Raw genomic sequence first — 17,690 nt, 5'->3', positions numbered from 1 at the left:
CTGGTAAAGCACATTACAGTTTGCCAAGAATTCTCTGATAAATTTTCTCTTTGATTCTCACATTAACCTTACTCAATAGTGTGAAGAAGAATATCATCACTGCATCGTTAAGAAACCGAGGCTTACCCAAGGGTCAGACTTGTAAATAGTAAGTCAAGAATAAGGAAATTCTCTTATCTTTGCATATTGTTTTATATGTTACAAGAACACAGTCATAAATATGTTTTAACATTAGATTCAGATGCAATAAAGTGAAACAACCTTTATCGAGGAAACAGTATTTAACTTTCCAGCAAAGAGAAATCCTTACCAAATCTAACAAGTGCATGTCACTATTTCGTACATCTTTTCCTGGACTAAGGAGAAGACCAAAACACCTGCAAAAAAAGAACTGACAATAAATTTGGAAAAAAAGATAACACAAGAAAAGTTTAAAATAGGCCACTTTTAAAAAAATTCTTACTAATAGTAAAAAAGGTTACTTACTAGAATTATTAATAAATTAGTGTTGCCAAAATAATCATCATTATTTGAGATAAGCAAATTCTGCTCGCCTTTTATTACCACATAGATGAAGTTGGCGTACTAACTGAAGACTTATAAGAGCTATTTCAAAGTAAAGAAGCATTGACCTTAACAAACAAAAGAATTTCCTAGGGAACACAATACATTGCAAATACATTTTTTTTGAATACCGTATGACTACTCCCTTAGATTGATAAAAACCAAAATTTATATTTAAGCTAAACTTAACAAACATGCTTACCTTTCAATGGCAAGTTCTTTATTAGTTGTTTGTTGCACATAGATGACAATCTTCTTATCAATTCCTTGGCGTAGTTTAAAGCATTGTCTATCCTTATCTTTGGGAACTGCACTGTAGACCAACATGTTTCATTAATTTTGCAAAGTATTGTCTTGTCACATACTAGAACAATTTTTTTAAACAAAGAACTCAAATCTCTGATTCTTTTCTGTGCCTGGTTTTCAAATAATAACAGAAAAGAAAAAAATCATTGTGTGCTTCCTAATGTGAAAATATCAGTAGATATTTGCAGGTAAACTGTTAAAGCATTTATAAAAGCTAATAAAACCACTCCTATGCCCCCTAAAATGTGGCTTTAGTTTTCTCCCTTTTGTTGCTGTCAAAATTACACTAGATGTTTTTAAAGTATCTAGTATTGCATCTGGCATATAGAACTCAAAAAAATGTTTCTCTTTCCTTTATATTTGGTAACTGGTTTACACAAATTATTACCATATTTGTTTAAATAAATAATGAAGAAAAAGATACTTAATCACAGATCCTCTGAGTTTCAAAACAAGATGTCATTAAAGAATAATAGAAATAAGGAAGATATGGCTAACAATAAGCCATATAACTTCCTTACTCAGTGATAATTTTACTATTAACCTGTGTAATAATTAAAAATTACTAATGATACAGTTAATGAATAAAAGTTTAATAAAAAAGTTGAAAGAAAATATTCCTAAAATGCCAGTTTACCAAAATAATCCTCTAGTTTCCCACATACCATTTTATCCAGCTCCTTTGTTCTCAAAGGTAAAAAACATCTGCCTCTGGCAATCAGCCGATCAGCCATAAATCTAAATTCTATCTTATTTCTGTACAACTTTAAGATAATGGCCATAGAACCATTAGCAGATACTATAAATGGCTAGATGAAGGCTCTGAGTACCTACTCAAACTAAAAAGTAGCTCTGAAGAAGTATGAATTTGAATCCTTTCTGCACTTACAACCAATTGAAGAACATTTTATAACACTTAGATTAGAAAAACAAAGAATCTTAGCAAAGGAGTCTCGCAATGACAAACATGTTCAAAGAAAATTTGCACACCAAACTTTTAAATATTTATGGTTTACAGAATTTTCACCTATAAGGAGATGGATGAGTCTGAATTTTCAACTGCTAAGAGATACACTGGTCTCTATGCTCTGTGGATGCTGAAGCATAAATAAATATAATCTCATCACCTAGCAATTTAAAACAACAGATATAAAGTTATCTTGAACTTACAGAGCTATATTAACAGGAAGCACAGTGGAGAGTTTAATGAGTGGGTGTTCATCTTACTGAATGTCAGGGGCCTAGATTATATTTCTGGTCCTGTAACTATGTCACTGAATGGACCTGTGTAGGGAATTTAATATTTAATTCCTACTATATAAATTTAGAAACTGAGGTCCAAGCTTAATTTCCCTGTGCTTACCTATAAAATAAGCACAACATCAACTACCCAATTCATCTCATGGAGTTGCGTGGTAGACTAAATAAAACAAAAAAAGGGGGCTTTGAATGGTATAAATAAAAATGCTCTATTTTCCTAAGGACTAACTTGAGAAGCAGGTTTCAAATTATAGTATGTAAGAATTATACTTTTTCAGGAATGAGAAGAAGAACATTAATTCTCCCCACTACACTTTGTCGATATTTGTGTTATGGTAAAACCACAATCAATGTCGTGTTATAGTTAATTACATATACAAATATCTCTTGGTTGGTGATAAGTTGTATGGGTATACCATATTTCAACTGCCCTAACATTTAATTTCTACTTTTTAATTTCACTATTACACATAGTATGAAGGAGAGCATTCATGTTGATAATTCTTGGAACATCTCAACGATTATTTCTGTAAATAAATTCCCATACATATTATAGAATTAATGCATAAAACGAATTGCATTTGACAAGTTCAAATCTGACAAAGGAATATTTTTCAATCATTTCATCACTATATTAGGTTAACACAACAGTATTTATTATAAATTACAAATTCAGTAAAACCATGTAGCAAAAAAAGAGCAAAGCCTTAACAAATGTGAAAAGCAAATGTGAACATCCAGGGATTTTCTGTAATAGCATCAACTTGCTATGAGGGTAAATAGAACAGGGATGTTTATGATCATTTTACATTGAATATGCCTGATCTAAGAAAGAAGTTATTTTAGCACTTCTCTTTGGAGAGATCTTAATCTGTCCTATTCATAATCAGAACTTACAGACAAGACCTACATAAATATGGTCAATAAAGGAAAAAAAGTTTAAAGAAACCTTTGATTTTTTAAAAAGGAAAATAATTGTTTAAAAGTACATAGGTTATAATTCCCACTTCCCAGGGCAGGAATGCACACTGTAGGAAGAACTAGCTCACAGTGTTGCTTTAAGAATAGAAATGTATCTAATGAGAAAGCAGAGCACAATGACTCATATTTTATACCTCAAATCAAAGTTGAAGCTGTACTGCACACTAAATTGGCCAGCAGATGGCATGACAAGTCCAAAGTCTGAAGGGAGACCAAGAGTCATCAGTTTTCCTAACAAATGAATGAGTCCTTACGTTTTTAAAATTTAAAAGCAAAATTTTAGAAATCATATTTTTACTCAATTTCACTTTATCCATTTTATGAGGCAGTTATGGAGGAAACAGACTTCTACATGCAACTATTGATTATAATCCCAAGATACAACCATTTTGTAATATGGGTTATATAAAGAAAAAAAAAATAGTCATTTTGTAACCATAATTTTAAAGTTATAAAGGATTCAAGAGTCTAGCCACCTCATTTAATAAATAAGGAAACTATTGCTGGATATGAAGAAACTTGGAAAAGTTCACACTGTTAAGTATGGCAATAATTAAACTAAACCTAAGTTTTGATTTCTGTACTAGGGTTCTTTCCACCAAAGAATTACCATTTTACTAAAAACCCAAAATCAGTTATTTCTAAGCCTCTATAGAAGGTTAGACTTCAGAAACAGACCTCATTTCTCCCCTTCCAGTGTGTTCAGATAAACTTTATTGTTAAAACTTGATTTCAAAAGCCTTTAGATATATAGATTATTAAAACAACAAAATCAGAAAACAAAGCAACAAATCCAGCTAACTTAGCTTTGGCTGTATTTCTTATGAGCAAGCAGTCAGTCAGCTACTTTGACTAAAAGAAGGTAGTAACATGTTTCCCACGTGAGGATTTTTTTTATAGCTTTAAAATTCCTCAAACCTTGCCTCTGTAAATTTACTTACTTCCTTTATCACTTATATTAAATTTTAAAAGGGCTCCCTATAAAAACAATCATTTTATGGTATGAAAGTTATATAATCTGACCTAGAGTTTCCCTTGAACCACAGATAATATAGCATGTTAATAAAAACTCAAAAAAAGTGAATAAAATAAGATGCCCTACCTAAAATAACCTTTACCATCATCTTCTTTTATTTCTAAAGACACAGAGAAGGTAAAGATGTCACTGTCAGGAGTCTGGGGTGCAGCAGTGGCTGACAGTGGGGTCTGCTTTGCAGAACGGCGGAAGGCAGTGGCAAAACTGTAAAGTATCCGGCTTACCTACAACCAGACATGTTAGGAAATTGGCTGTTATAAGATAAAAAATACTTTTATTAAGGCTGGAAGGTTACATACTTTGGGGGGAATAATCATCTTTCCTCCATTTATTTCTTTTGGTAACATTATCTAATTTGTTAGGTCTACAAAGCAAGCAACACTAAAAATGGCCAGAAAAGGGGTTTTAAAAAAGCAATGGCTGTAAACACTAGAAATCCTAATGAGAAATCATTTTCTAAACTGTTAGAAGCTATCTGAACATACTATTTATTATAAAAGTAGTCCTAACACGTTTAGCTCTAAAAGAATGGTTTGCAAATGTGTCCCTGTGAGAATGAGGATGCCTATCAAATCCAATAAAGAAGCAGCCAACTATTCTCCTCTGACACTCTAATGAGAACTTTGTTATTGCTGCTAAATCCAACTTTTAGTTTTATTTATTATGCTATTAAGTATGGAATGCCCGATTTCCTTAAGTACTGAGTTTGACAGTTAATATCTCTGACATTTCACTTTGACACTTCTTGGTTTCTTTTTTTTTTTTAATTGTGAAGGTAGATCCTCATTCTTTCAAATGCACACTTTGGCTTGTGATTATCTTTCAAAAATTTTGTTTTTTTAGAGCAATTTTTGTGAAACCATGGATAAGTCAAAAACTCGTGTTATTTTTGAATATGAATTCTGTCATGGAACTAATGCAGAATAGCCAGCTTGAAATGTCACGCAAGTGTTTGGGAAGGATGTGGCTAATGAACGTATGTATGTCAACGGTTTGAGAAGTTCCATTTTGGTGATTTTAACCTTGAATGTGAGCCATGTGGGTGACCTGAGACCAAGGTGGATAATGATGACCTGAAAGCTGTAGTGGAAGTGAATCCATCTCAACTCACACGTGAATTAGTAAGCAAGGCCTGACGTTACTATTCCAACAATATTGGACCATTTGAAACAAACTGGCAAGGTAAGTAGCTAGATACATGGGTACTGCATGAATTAAACAAGCATCAGAAGAGAAATGGTCTTGAAGCTTGCCTTTCTTTGCTGTCACGACACAAAGGTGAACCATCTATACCTTATTGTTACATGTGATGAAAAATGGATTATTTTTGACAATCACCAGCATTCGGCACAATGGCTGGATAAAGATGAAGTGCTGAAACACAGTCCAAAACTGAATATTCATCAAAAGAAGCTACTGGTGTCTGTTTGGTGGTCCAGTGCTGGTACCATCCACTACAGCTTCATGAAATCTGGTCACTCTATTATAGCAGTTGTCTACTGCAACCAGTTGGACAAAATGATGAGGATGCTTGAGAAGCAGCAACAGAGACTGGTCAATAGAGACAGTCCAATCCTCTTGCAAGACCGTATGTTACAAAAAAAAAACACTGCTCAAAGTACAAAAGCTGGACTTCTTACAGACTCTTGTCCTCCACTATATTCACTAGACCTTGCACCAACTGACTACCGCTTCTTTCAGGCTTTGGACCAGTTCTTACAAGGAAAAATATTCAATTCTCAACAAGCTGGGGAAAATGCCTTTCACGATTTCATCGCCACCTGCTCTCCAGGGTTCTTTGTTGCTGGCATAAGCAAACTATCAAGATGGCAAAACTGTTTCGACAGCTTAGGCACATACTTTAAGTGTACTACTTGTTGTATTAGATATAATAAACTAAACTTCTGATTCAAAATCGGACATTTCATATTTAATAACCTAATACATTTCTGCCCATAAGGCTGGAATCACCAAAGCATTAGCAGAGAATTTCATGTGGCTTATGAGTGACCATAATAAATACTCTACTCATTTCAACATAGTGAGGGCACTGGTGAAGTTTCATTTGCAGATAGTTTTCTCTTGAAGACTTACAGCTTCTTGTATTTCACACCGGAAGACATGTATTCTGAAGAGCTCTGCATTGTAATGACTTTCAGTGAAAGCAAAACAGTCGCTTTCAGGAGTTCCATCATGCCCTCTGACACAGAAGAGAATTTTGTAGATAGGGTAGTTTGCTATTTCAGTGTTTGTCTGAGGATCTAAGAGTCTGTTCAGAAAAAAGCAGGATATAAAGAGATTAGAGGAATTTTGAACACTTTGTACTGTATTCATATTAGGATTTGCGACTCATTTTTCTACCAAGATGATCATATAGGCTGTATTTGGTATGCTAATCATAATTTTAAATTTTAATAAATGAGTCATATGTGGATTCCAGAAGTTACTGATGACATAATTTCATGGTACTGAAAACTACACAGTCCCACGTTTTGGGGAGGTAAGCAGAAAGGTATGAACGATATTAATAAGCATATTTCTTATATAGCCTGTAACTAAATAAAGATTAATGGGTAGATTAGACTACCAAAATAGATCATTAAAGCTGTGCTTCCGATTACCTCCTAAGTGAATAACCTAATCTGCTTTTTCAAAAAATAAAACCAAAAAAACTGATGCTCCTTCTCAGAGTGAAACATGTATTTTTTGATTCATAGCAAACAAGGGAAGGGAGATTATACAAAATGCTAACCTCTCAAAAAAAAAAAAAAAAAAAAAAAAAGACCATGAATAAAATCAAAAGGATGCCATTCAGTAAAAATTAAAGAGATATAATTCATTTCAATATCTACTCATTCAACAAATATTTATGTCATATCTACAACACTGTAGACTGCTCAGGGCACTAAGGACACACCTATGAAAAGCCTAAAAAGAAACTATGCAATTTTAACACTACATTGGCAAAGCTATTGATGGGGAAAGCCTAGAGGGCCCTGCTCATAATGAAAATACCTAGCAAGGGGATCTAACTCAGGTTCAAAAGCACTTTCATAAAAACTCTGAAAATATGCGGCAAGAAAGACTAGTTTTCTTACTTCTTTTATAGAATTAAGATACATTAGAACAAAGTAACTTCAGTTGGTGGAATAAGTATTGAATAAGAAATACATAGGAATATGAGCTAAACTAATTTTATTAAAAGTTTTCCATTAATAAATACAATCTGTGAGTCTCTGTGAAACAGTTCTTTAAATACTCTAAGAGAAAAATCACATATGTAGATTAACTATTTAACTTACAATTATCCACAGAGAGTTACTACTCGATTACCATTAAAGTTCGAACAGCTTCTGAGGGTACTGAGAAACAGATACTCTATGTACTGTGAATAAAAGTGTAAAATGGACCAATATTTCCAGATGGCTACTTAACAAGGTATCAAAAATAATAAAAATGGGCCAACCTTTGACCCAGTAAGTCTACTTCTAGGAATTTATCCTAAGGAAATAAAAAGTAGCCTACAAAGATTGAGCTTAAAGATACATATTTATAAAGCACGTATGTGTCCATATAATAATTAGTATTAGCTACTATCATTAGTGCTTTTATTAAAAGAAAAAAACCTTAAAATAAGACATGGGTATTTACCTATAACCCATTCATGTGCCATCATAAATTAAAATTTTTAACCATATTTGATATGGAAAGGTTCACAAAATAAAACTAAGGGAGAAAAGTATATTACAAGATGGTCTGTATAATATAATTCCATTGCTGTTTAAAAAGGTTGATTCTAAGAGTTGTATAATTATATACACATACACATGTAGGTACATACACACAGATGGACATACAAATACACAAAGAGGACCTTAATAAGCTAAGATGTAAATTGTATTAATGGACATGTAGAATTAAGGGGATTTTTAAAAAAAATTTTTGTGTTTTAGTTTTTTTGAAATAAGTGTGTATTTTTAGTAATAGGGAAAAAAGTTATTTTATTTTACCTGCATTCAACAGATTATTTAGCAATTCTGCATTAGCTAGTTGATACAGACATCTGACTGGCTATCTATAATTGGTGTTATCTATTCTAGTCAGTATAAACGATAGCCATTTCTAGAGGCTACTCTGTGCCTCAGTTTTCTCATCTTAAAAATTAAGGGACTGGCCGGGCGCGGTGGCTCATGCCTATAATCCTAGCTCTCTGGGAGGACAAGGCGGGTGGATCCTTTGAGCTCAGGAGTTTGAGACCAGCCTGAGCAAGAGCAAGACCCCGTCTCTATTAAAAATAGAAAGAAATTAGCTGGACAACTAAAAATATATACAGAAAAAATTAGCTGGGCATGGTGGCACATGCCTGTAGTCCCAGCTACTCGGGAGGCTGAGGCAGAAGGATTGCTTGAGACCAGCAGTTTGAGGTTGCTGTGAGCTAAGCTGACATCACAGCACTCTAGCCCAGGCAACAGAGTGAGACTCTCTCAAAAATAAAAAACAAAACAAAATATAAAAAACCAAAATTAAGGGACTGTACTGGCATAATTAATATTTACCAATAAATTTTTGTAATTTCTAAAATCAACATGAAATGCCATTTTGAACTAGTATGTCCAGCCAGTATTTTCACTGAAGGAATACAGAAAATATAAATTCATTTGGTAGGCAGACTCTCAGGTCAATATATTTCATTTAATCTCAAAACATTTAAATTTCTAATGTGCTACCCATGATTAGAGTGTGAAGAGTATGAAAAACTTACAAATGAATGACCATTTTTCAAGAAGGTCACAATCCTTGGAAGACATGCGTGCCAGATAAATTAAACATGAATAAAATAACTACATATTTGAGTCACTACTACTGCCTTCTAAAACAACAGGTTGGACATCTAATGCAATTTTAAAAAATATTTCAAGAAGCTGGTCTCACCTCACGATTCCTTCAGATACATTCGGCACTGAGAGGGTTACATCTAGTGAAATCTGACACTGGCTTCTTAAGATGGACATCATCCTTAAGGCTTCCACTTCACTCCGGGGAGCATTTACTGAGGCACAGCCTAAATAAGTTAGTTTATTGAAAACTACGCTGTCCTCATCTGCTACTGGTGTGAAAGGACTTGACACTTCAGAATCTGAAAGAAGGAAATGATTATCTTCACCTTGATATTCTGTTAATATGGATAGCAAGTAAAAATCTGCAAGTAACATTTAGGTTCTCAAGTTAAGTAATAATAACATAATCTGCCATATCCTACAAGAAATGCCCATGAAACCAGAAATCTCACACAGAACTCTGTCATAAACATCAAGATTTAAATACAGGTTGGTTATCTCAAATTCAAGAATCTAAAACATGAAATGATCCAAAATCCAAAACTTTTTGAGTGCCCACATGACACTCAAAGGAAATGATCACTAGAGCATTTCAGATTCCCAATTTCTGAATTTGGGATGCTCAACCAGTTAAGTGTAATGTAAATATTCCAAAATCCAAAAAAAATCTGAAATCTGAAACACTTCTGGTCCCAAGCATTTCAGATAAGGGATACTCAACCTGTATTGCTACAAGAGTCAATCCCAATCAGATTTAGATCTGATTTACTTTTATGCCTCTTCTAATTTGTCTTGACTTTATAATTTATATTTAGGTGAAATACACATTTAGTATTTTTCCACCCTAAAAAATCCTATCTCTGATTTGCAGTGTTCTAATTATTTCTCTCGTTTATCATCTTAGCCACTTTACTATGATCTCTCAAACCCTTGCTTTCCCTTTCCCAATAGCGTCTACAGTTTTAACATGGCACTTTCCCAAATGAGCCTTTAAATTGTCCTTTTCCCCCCTTCCTGCTATGCTTTTCTGTTCCTTGTTCTTGTCTCCATTTTTCACGTTGGCAACTACTCTCAGAGAATTCTACAGGCCTGGAGCAAACATCTATTCACCAAGAATCGTCCCTCTATTTCTCCAATGTTGTACCCAAATTCCTTCTTTACTGGAAAAATCTTTAAGCATTCTGGGGAAAAATAAAAACCTCCCTCAGTGTCATTTAGCTATGGTTTCGCTCTCTTTGGTACAAATGAAACACATTTAAAGGGAAATCAGAATGGTATATATATTTACTCCTCTCACATTCCCCTAGATCTAGAATCTGGAGATTCTTAAGAATATAGATAACGGTTTAAGTTTGCTCTAAATCAAACCTGGTATAGGGTTGGACACTCAAATATTAAAAACAATAACCTTCAGTTATGCAAGCAATGCAGCAATCCTAACCTCCTTGTCCAGGTTTCACTGGCAGGCTCATCTCTGGTTTTTGGAGCCCTACTAATGGCACAGGGTTAATGGTAGATGAAGCTGAGAGCTGACTAGAAAGCGGCCCATCTCCTTCACCATCCAGTTGTGACCTTTTCACAAGCTCCTTGTCCCCTGGCTGGTCGTCCATTGGAGGATCCATCAGCACATCTGCTAGCTCTTTTTGCAGCTGCTGTTCACTTCCATTCCCTACAATCTAAGGGTCATAAATACAAGCAATCAGCAAAGTGAGAAAGAGAGGGCAGTACTCATTAAAATGGGTCCACATTCTAAAGAAATCATTAGCATTTCTTTTGATAAAGATATCTGCTGAATGTTTTTAAAAAATAGAATAAATCAAGATCTGCAACGAATAAGGGCCGCAGCTGCTCTCTTAATTCATAGTTTTTCATGAAAAAGTATAGTGAATTTCAGACTAATATTCAGAAATACATGTGATAGCCTGCCAATGTTACTGAAGTTTCCTACAGTATCCTAAACTACCAACAATTAAAATATTTGTAATTTTATTTGTCTGATGGGAAATAATACTTTTAAGAGGAATATCTTTAGTAGTTTCTCTTACCCTTAAGAACAAATGAAAAATGTGCTTGTTTCCAAAAGTTATCAACAGAAACATACCTATTAGGTAATAAATTTCCACATATATTTTACCACTCGTGCTATATAGCACCTATATTTCTGAGGGAGACTTCTCTGAATATAACAGGTTCTCTTAAAGTTCTGAGAAACTTAAATGAAGATGAGGTGAATGTATAAAATAGTCCTGAAGAATAAAAGCACTCTATCTGAATAATGTCAAGTTTTTTTTTTTTTTTAGAGTCATGATGGCTTATTATTAGTTGCTCAATAAGGAAGTAAATGAGTGTAAAATCAAGTGAAGACTGCCTAATGCTAAGGAAAATGACAAGTGACCCACTAATGCTTATTCTAGGAATACCAGAAAAATTAACAAAAAAATTGAATTAGAAAAAGGAAGTCATGAGAAAAAAGGGGGGATGGACTTACAAGGCTTTCTGAAGACTAAAACCTGACAAAAACTTAAAATGAGTAGGCCTATGAAGTTGTCTTTAACTATGAGGTCTACGCAATAAAATTAACACAGGAAGCAAAATTCCAATAATAGAGGTTCCTCTGGGATACCAAGAAACCCAGTTCAAACATTTTTATTATTTTGAGTTTTCATAACTCAATAAACTTCAAGTCTCTCGGGGCTGTAAATTATAATTGAGAAACAGTCAAGTCTTTTTTGCCAACATTTTACCAAAGAAATCTTCACACTTCAACTACTCTTGCCTTGGAAATAAAGGCCTCTTGCCTCAATGACAACTTTTGTTTCTGTGAACTTTATTTTATATTTGAAGTTATTGCTAATGGGTCTAGTAATTTTAACTCGTTGTTAAGCCTGATTCTACATACTACAACTGCAATTGAATTTCTTTTTTTCAGAAGTTCTGCTTTAAAACTTTTTTTGTTTTTTTGTTCTTAAAGACAGGGTCTCACTATGTTGCCCAGGCTGGATTTGCCTCAGCCTCCCTCAAGTAGCTAGGACTATAGGCACATATTCCTGTGCCTGGCTTAAAAAGTTTTTAAAGTACCTAAATATCAAACCAGAGCTTTGTTCCAATTAACTTCTTTTCTCAAAACTAAAGAAGTAATACTGTATCACCTGGGGTAAGCAAAAGATAGACCAAATGAATCTAAACTAACTTTTCCTAGGGTAAGGAGAAATAATATAGGAGAGTTACAGCTTCTTATAAACAGACGGAGAGAAGATATTAGACTCCATGTTGAAGCAATTAATAATTATAATTGGGAAGGCAAACTGAATTGAAGAAAGACATTTTACATCCTACGAAGCACTCTTTTGCTCTTTGGCATATGAGCTAAGTGAATCCAATTTATTTTAGATAGGCTGCCTACACTGTAATATATTCACCAATCACAGAAATATAGCTAAACTCTGAAAGAAAACACGTTTATACATTTGTCTTTTGTGTTCATGCATTTTTACCTTACATTCTTCCTTAGTTTATAAATTTTATAAATACAAGAACTGTCTTCAATTTCCTTAACTCTTCCTTAAAAGCTAGGAAAAAATAATGTGTACACACATAATTGTTGATTATCAAGAGCTGTTTAAAAACAGTAACCTAACAAATGTCTTGGATAATTAGGTCAAATACAGTACACAATAATTACTGTGTTAGATCATTTGTGAACGTTCAATCCAGTTCCAAAATTACTACATTACAATGTAGTAGTACACATACTTTAATCAATTAAGTTTTGTGTTTTTTTTTAAGACAGTCAATTAATTTTGTCTAGGCAAAGCTGGGAAACAGCAATGCCTTTCAAGGTTCTCAAACTTTGGTATGCAATAGAATCACCTGGAGAGCTTGTTTTTTTTTTTTTTTTATTTCAGCATATTATCGGGGTACAAAAGTTTAGGTTACATATACTCCCCTTACTCCCCCACAATCAGAGCTTCAAGCATGTCCATCTCCTAGACGGTGCGCATCGCACTCATTCTGTATGCATACACCCATCCCCTCCCCCCCATCTGCCTGACACCCAATTAATGTTATTCCTAAATGTGCTCTTAGATGATGATCAGTGAAACCAATTTGATGGTGAGTACCTTCGGTGCTTATTTTTCCATTCTTGGGATACTTCACGTAGTAGAATGGGTTTCAGCTCTATCCAGGAAAATACAAGAGGTGCTATATCACCATTGTTTCTTATAGCTGAGTAGAACTCCATGGTATACATATACCACATTTTATTAATCCATTCAGGTATTGATGGGCACTTGGATTGTTTCCACATTTTTGCAATTGTGAATTGTGCTGCTTGGAGAGCTTGTAGAAACAGACAGTTGGGCCCTACCTGAGTTGCCAATTAAGCAAGTCTTGGGTGGGGCCTGATAATTTGCATTTCTAAAAAGTTCCCAGGAGACAGAGATGCTGCTTGGGACTGCACTCTGAGAAACAATCTTAATGTTTTTTTAACCATGGCTGTGCAACAGAATTACCAGTATTAAGTTAAAATTCAAATGCATGTTCTTCCTTCTGTCCTTCACCTTCCACCTTCACAAATAAATCAGTCTCCCAGAGAAAGCCTGGGCATATGCATTTTTAAGAACCTCCACAGGCAATTTTGATATACAGACAGGATTGAGAAACACTGCCCCATATCAAAAATCCCAATTAAAATGCCAACATGGTTATTTCTCAAAAGGTCCACACAAGCGTCAAAATCATCTGTGGCATTGTCTGAAAATGCAAATCCTTTGGCTCCACCTAAGAAAAACCTCTGATGGTGGGCCCCAAGAATCTACATTTTAAACAAGCATCCCCTGAGATGTTCATATGCAATACAGTTTGAGAATTACTGGGCTAGGAACTTAGTTCCTTTAATTTCTAATGTCAATGGCACGTCATGATAAAAGGACTGGCTGAGACTTGGCATTTGCCTACTTCCACTAGAGAGTCTGGAAAAGTCAGTATTCAGTTTTCAACCTCTTTTACAGCTATTGTTTACCATATAACATAATTTTAGCCATTGAGATATAAACAGAAGTTGGCTGGGGAGACTTCTGGAAGACTGTTGCTTTTCTCGATAAAAGAAACAAACATGATCAGTGCCATCTCCTTATCCCTTTTCTTCTTATCTTGGAATATGAATATGGAACCATGTTGGACATCCGATGACAATGAGGTGACATAAGAAAAGTCAGTAAGCCAAAAACAAATTAGTGGATGAAAGAAATTGGGTCATTAATGATACAGATCAGGAATTAAAAAATTTATTCTATAGAGGGCTACAAAATAAATACCTTAGGCTTTGCAGGCCATATACATATAGTCTCTGTTCCAACGACTCAACACTGACTTTGTACCAGGAAAGTAGCCACAAACACTGTGTAAACAAACAAGCATGGCTATATTCCAATTAAACTTTATTTACAAAAACCGGTGGCAGGCCAGCATACACCAGTAGGGTACAGTTTGTTGACTTTAGTATAGATGAATAGCTTAAACAAACTAGCAACTGCTTATATTCAGATTTCTTGTTATAGCAGAAAAATAAACCCTCTGTTAGTAGGGTTTTCTCTTCCTTGCTGCCAACAGCATTCCTAACAGACACCACAATCATCTCTAAAATAAATGTAGTTTCAGGTAAAGCAATCAAAATATTGTGTTATAAGTGAAGATACATAGATCAATGGAACAGTATAGAGTCCAGAAACAAGATGCGCACATATATGGCCAAGTGATTTTCAATAAAGTTGTCAAGGTAATGCAATGCAAAAAGGTAATAAAGAAACAAATGGTGTGGAACAATTAACCTGAAAACCATATGCAAGAACATGAATCTCAACCAGTATTTCACATCATATATAAAAATTAACTCAACATGGAGTGCAGACCTAAATGTATCCCAACACTATAAAACTTACAGAGAAAACATAGGAGAACTCTTTGTGATCTTAGGAAACAAAGATTTCTTTCTTTTTTTTTTTTTTTTGAGACAGAGTCTCACTCTGTTGCCCGGGCTAGAGTGAGTGCCGTGGCGTCAGCCTAGCTCACAGCAACCTCAAACTCCTGGGCTCAAGCGATCCTCCTGTCTCAGCCTCCCAAGTAGCTGGGACTACAGGCATGCACCACCATGCCCGGCTAATTTTTTCTATATATTTTTAGCTGTCCATATAATTTCTTTCTATTTTTTTAGTAGAGATGGGGTCTCGCTCTTGCTCAGGCTGGTCTCGAACTCCTGAGCTCAAACGATCCGCCCACCTCGGCCTCCCAGAGAGCTAGGATTACAGGCGTGAGCCACCGCGCCCGGCCCAAAGATTTCTTAGAACACAAAAAGTATGAACCATAAAAGGAAAACTTGAGAAAATGGACTTTATGAAAATTAAAAACTTCTGCTCAAAAGAAACTGTTAAGACAATGAAAAGACAAGCCAAAGACTTGGAGAAAATATTTGCAAATCATACATCTGATGAAGGATTTGTGTCCAGAATATATAAAGAACTCTCACAACTCAATAATAAGAAAACAAGCAACCCAATTAAAAAAAAAAGGCATTTCACCAAAGAAGGAATACAGGTGGCAAATAAGCACATGAAAAGAAACTCAACATCAGAACATCTTTAGCCATTAAGGAAACTGAAACCAGAATAGGATGCTGCTATACACCTATAAAAATGGCTAAAATTCAAAACAAAACAACTCTGGCAAACCAAGGGCTGGCAAGGATGTGGTGCAACTAGAAAACTCTCACACACTGCTAGCGAGAATGCAAAATGGTATAATCATGTGAGTTGTTCTTATAAGGTTTTATAAACTTAAATATTAATATTACACTTATCGTATGACTCACTTCTAGGTATTTACACAATAAAAACATGTCTACACAAAGACGTGCTTGCAAATGTTAACAGTAGCACTATTCATAATCACCAAAAACTGAATACAACCCAATGTTTATCAACTGGTGAATGGATAAACAAATTGACTGCTATGTATCTATAAAACAGAATACTACTCAGCAATAAAAAGGAATGAACTACTATAATAGTAATACACACAATAACATGAATGAATCTCAAAAGCATTAGTCCATGTAAAAAAAAAAAAAGAAAGAAAAACAAAACCCAGACACAAAGGCTACATATTGTATGATTCCATTTACCTAATATTCTGGAAAAGGCAAAACTTTAGTGACAGAAATCAGATCACCAGTTGCGGGGGACTAGGAATAGGGCAGGTAGAGGAATGACTATAGACAGGCACAAAGGGACTTTTTTGAGTAATGAAAGTATTCTCTATCTTGACTGTGGTGGTGGTTACATGAGAATTTTACATTTGCTAAAACTCAGATCTGTACACCTAAAAGGGTTGCATTTGTATAAATTTCACCTCAATCAACAAACCTGACTTAAAATAGAAAAAATAGGGTTTGCACAGAAGATGCAATTTAAGAACACAACTGTTTCTTTTTTCTATTTTCTCCTCAAAAGGTGTTCATCCAGGATTCTGTCTTTGGCATTAGCCTCACGTTACAGACTTTCCTGGGCCACCAAATGGTATCTACTTCCAATAATATACAAACAATCCCAAATCTATATCCAAAATCCCTTCCTCAAACGTCTACTGGATACCTTCAGCTGAACACTCAAAATTTACTCTAAAACTTAACTCACTGCCTGATCCTCTTTCTGCATCCTTTTTTTAATCAATAAATTGTGTTATCCTCTATTCTATGGCCAAAGGAAGAAGAATCACAATCATTCTTGACTTCTGTCATTCCCACACAATGCAAATCCTACTGATCCTTGCTTAACTGCTTAATTTTTCCATTCTTCTCTCTGCATAGCTAATGCCTTAGCACAGCCTCTTTAATTTTATATAAGCCTACTGCAAAGTTAGTAGTCTCCCTGCCTTCTTTCTCTCTCCCCTCTTTCATATGGCCATTCAAGTCATAATTGCAAATCTTAGTTCTGATCAAGCACTGCCTTATTTTTAAATCCTTCCATGGTTCCTCAATGCCCACAGAATAAAGCCCAAATTCATAAGTATGTTCTAGGAGTCTTTTCACAACTCTGCTCAACCTACCTTTCCAGTCACTTAGTCACATCAAACTACTCAACTTTCCCAGGACACTCCATAAACTTCCAAGCATCCATACTTTGCATGGACTGTTCCCTTTCCTGTAAAGCCATATTCCCCTTCTCCTGTGTGCTCTTTAAGGCCAACCTTAAATTCTGTTATCTCCTCCGGGAGATCTTAATCCCTCTAGACAAGGTTTAATCACTCCTTCCTCAGGGCTACCATAATATTATGCATGCTAATTCTAGCATTGTTCTTTGTTTTAGAAAATATTTGTTTAGTTGGTCCCTTGAACCGGACTGGACAGAGACTGTTCCTTATCTTTACATCCTCAAAGCTTCAGACAGTGGCTGGTACAGAGTACATCTAAAATACATGTTTCCTAAACTGAATTTTATGAATGCAAAGAATAGAAGCCAAAAAAATATGATTTTATCCAATTTGGATACTGGATAGTCTACAAATTTTGGTTTACTACTAAAAAAATCACAATGATTTCAGCTTTATTTACTAAAAAACTAAAAAACAAATACCATCATTTCCTATTATTCTTAGCAAGTGTCATTAAGGTTTAACATTTATAATAATGCTGAGCAAGACCAAAGAGC

At 34.7% G+C, this 17,690-nt stretch overlaps 1 protein-coding gene across 1 annotated transcript in view; it reads right to left on the bottom strand.

The window, feature by feature from the left end:
- RABGAP1 (RAB GTPase activating protein 1) overlaps positions 1 to 17,690 on the bottom strand; it is a 143,743-nt gene that overhangs the window by 97,351 nt on the left and 28,702 nt on the right. The window contains exons 3-8 of the mRNA XM_069476753.1: positions 10,427 to 10,661; positions 9,080 to 9,284; positions 6,242 to 6,416; positions 4,214 to 4,371; positions 767 to 877; positions 311 to 377 (exon numbers count right to left, since the gene is read on the bottom strand). Coding sequence (XP_069332854.1) covers positions 311 to 377; positions 767 to 877; positions 4,214 to 4,371; positions 6,242 to 6,416; positions 9,080 to 9,284; positions 10,427 to 10,661 — 951 coding nt within the window. The remainder of the gene's footprint in view (positions 1 to 310; positions 378 to 766; positions 878 to 4,213; positions 4,372 to 6,241; positions 6,417 to 9,079; positions 9,285 to 10,426; positions 10,662 to 17,690) is intronic.

This window comes from Eulemur rufifrons, chromosome 7 (genome assembly GCF_041146395.1).
Source record: "Eulemur rufifrons isolate Redbay chromosome 7, OSU_ERuf_1, whole genome shotgun sequence".
Taxonomy (NCBI): domain Eukaryota; kingdom Metazoa; phylum Chordata; class Mammalia; order Primates; family Lemuridae; genus Eulemur; species Eulemur rufifrons.
This window is presented reverse-complemented; position numbering and strand designations above follow the sequence as displayed.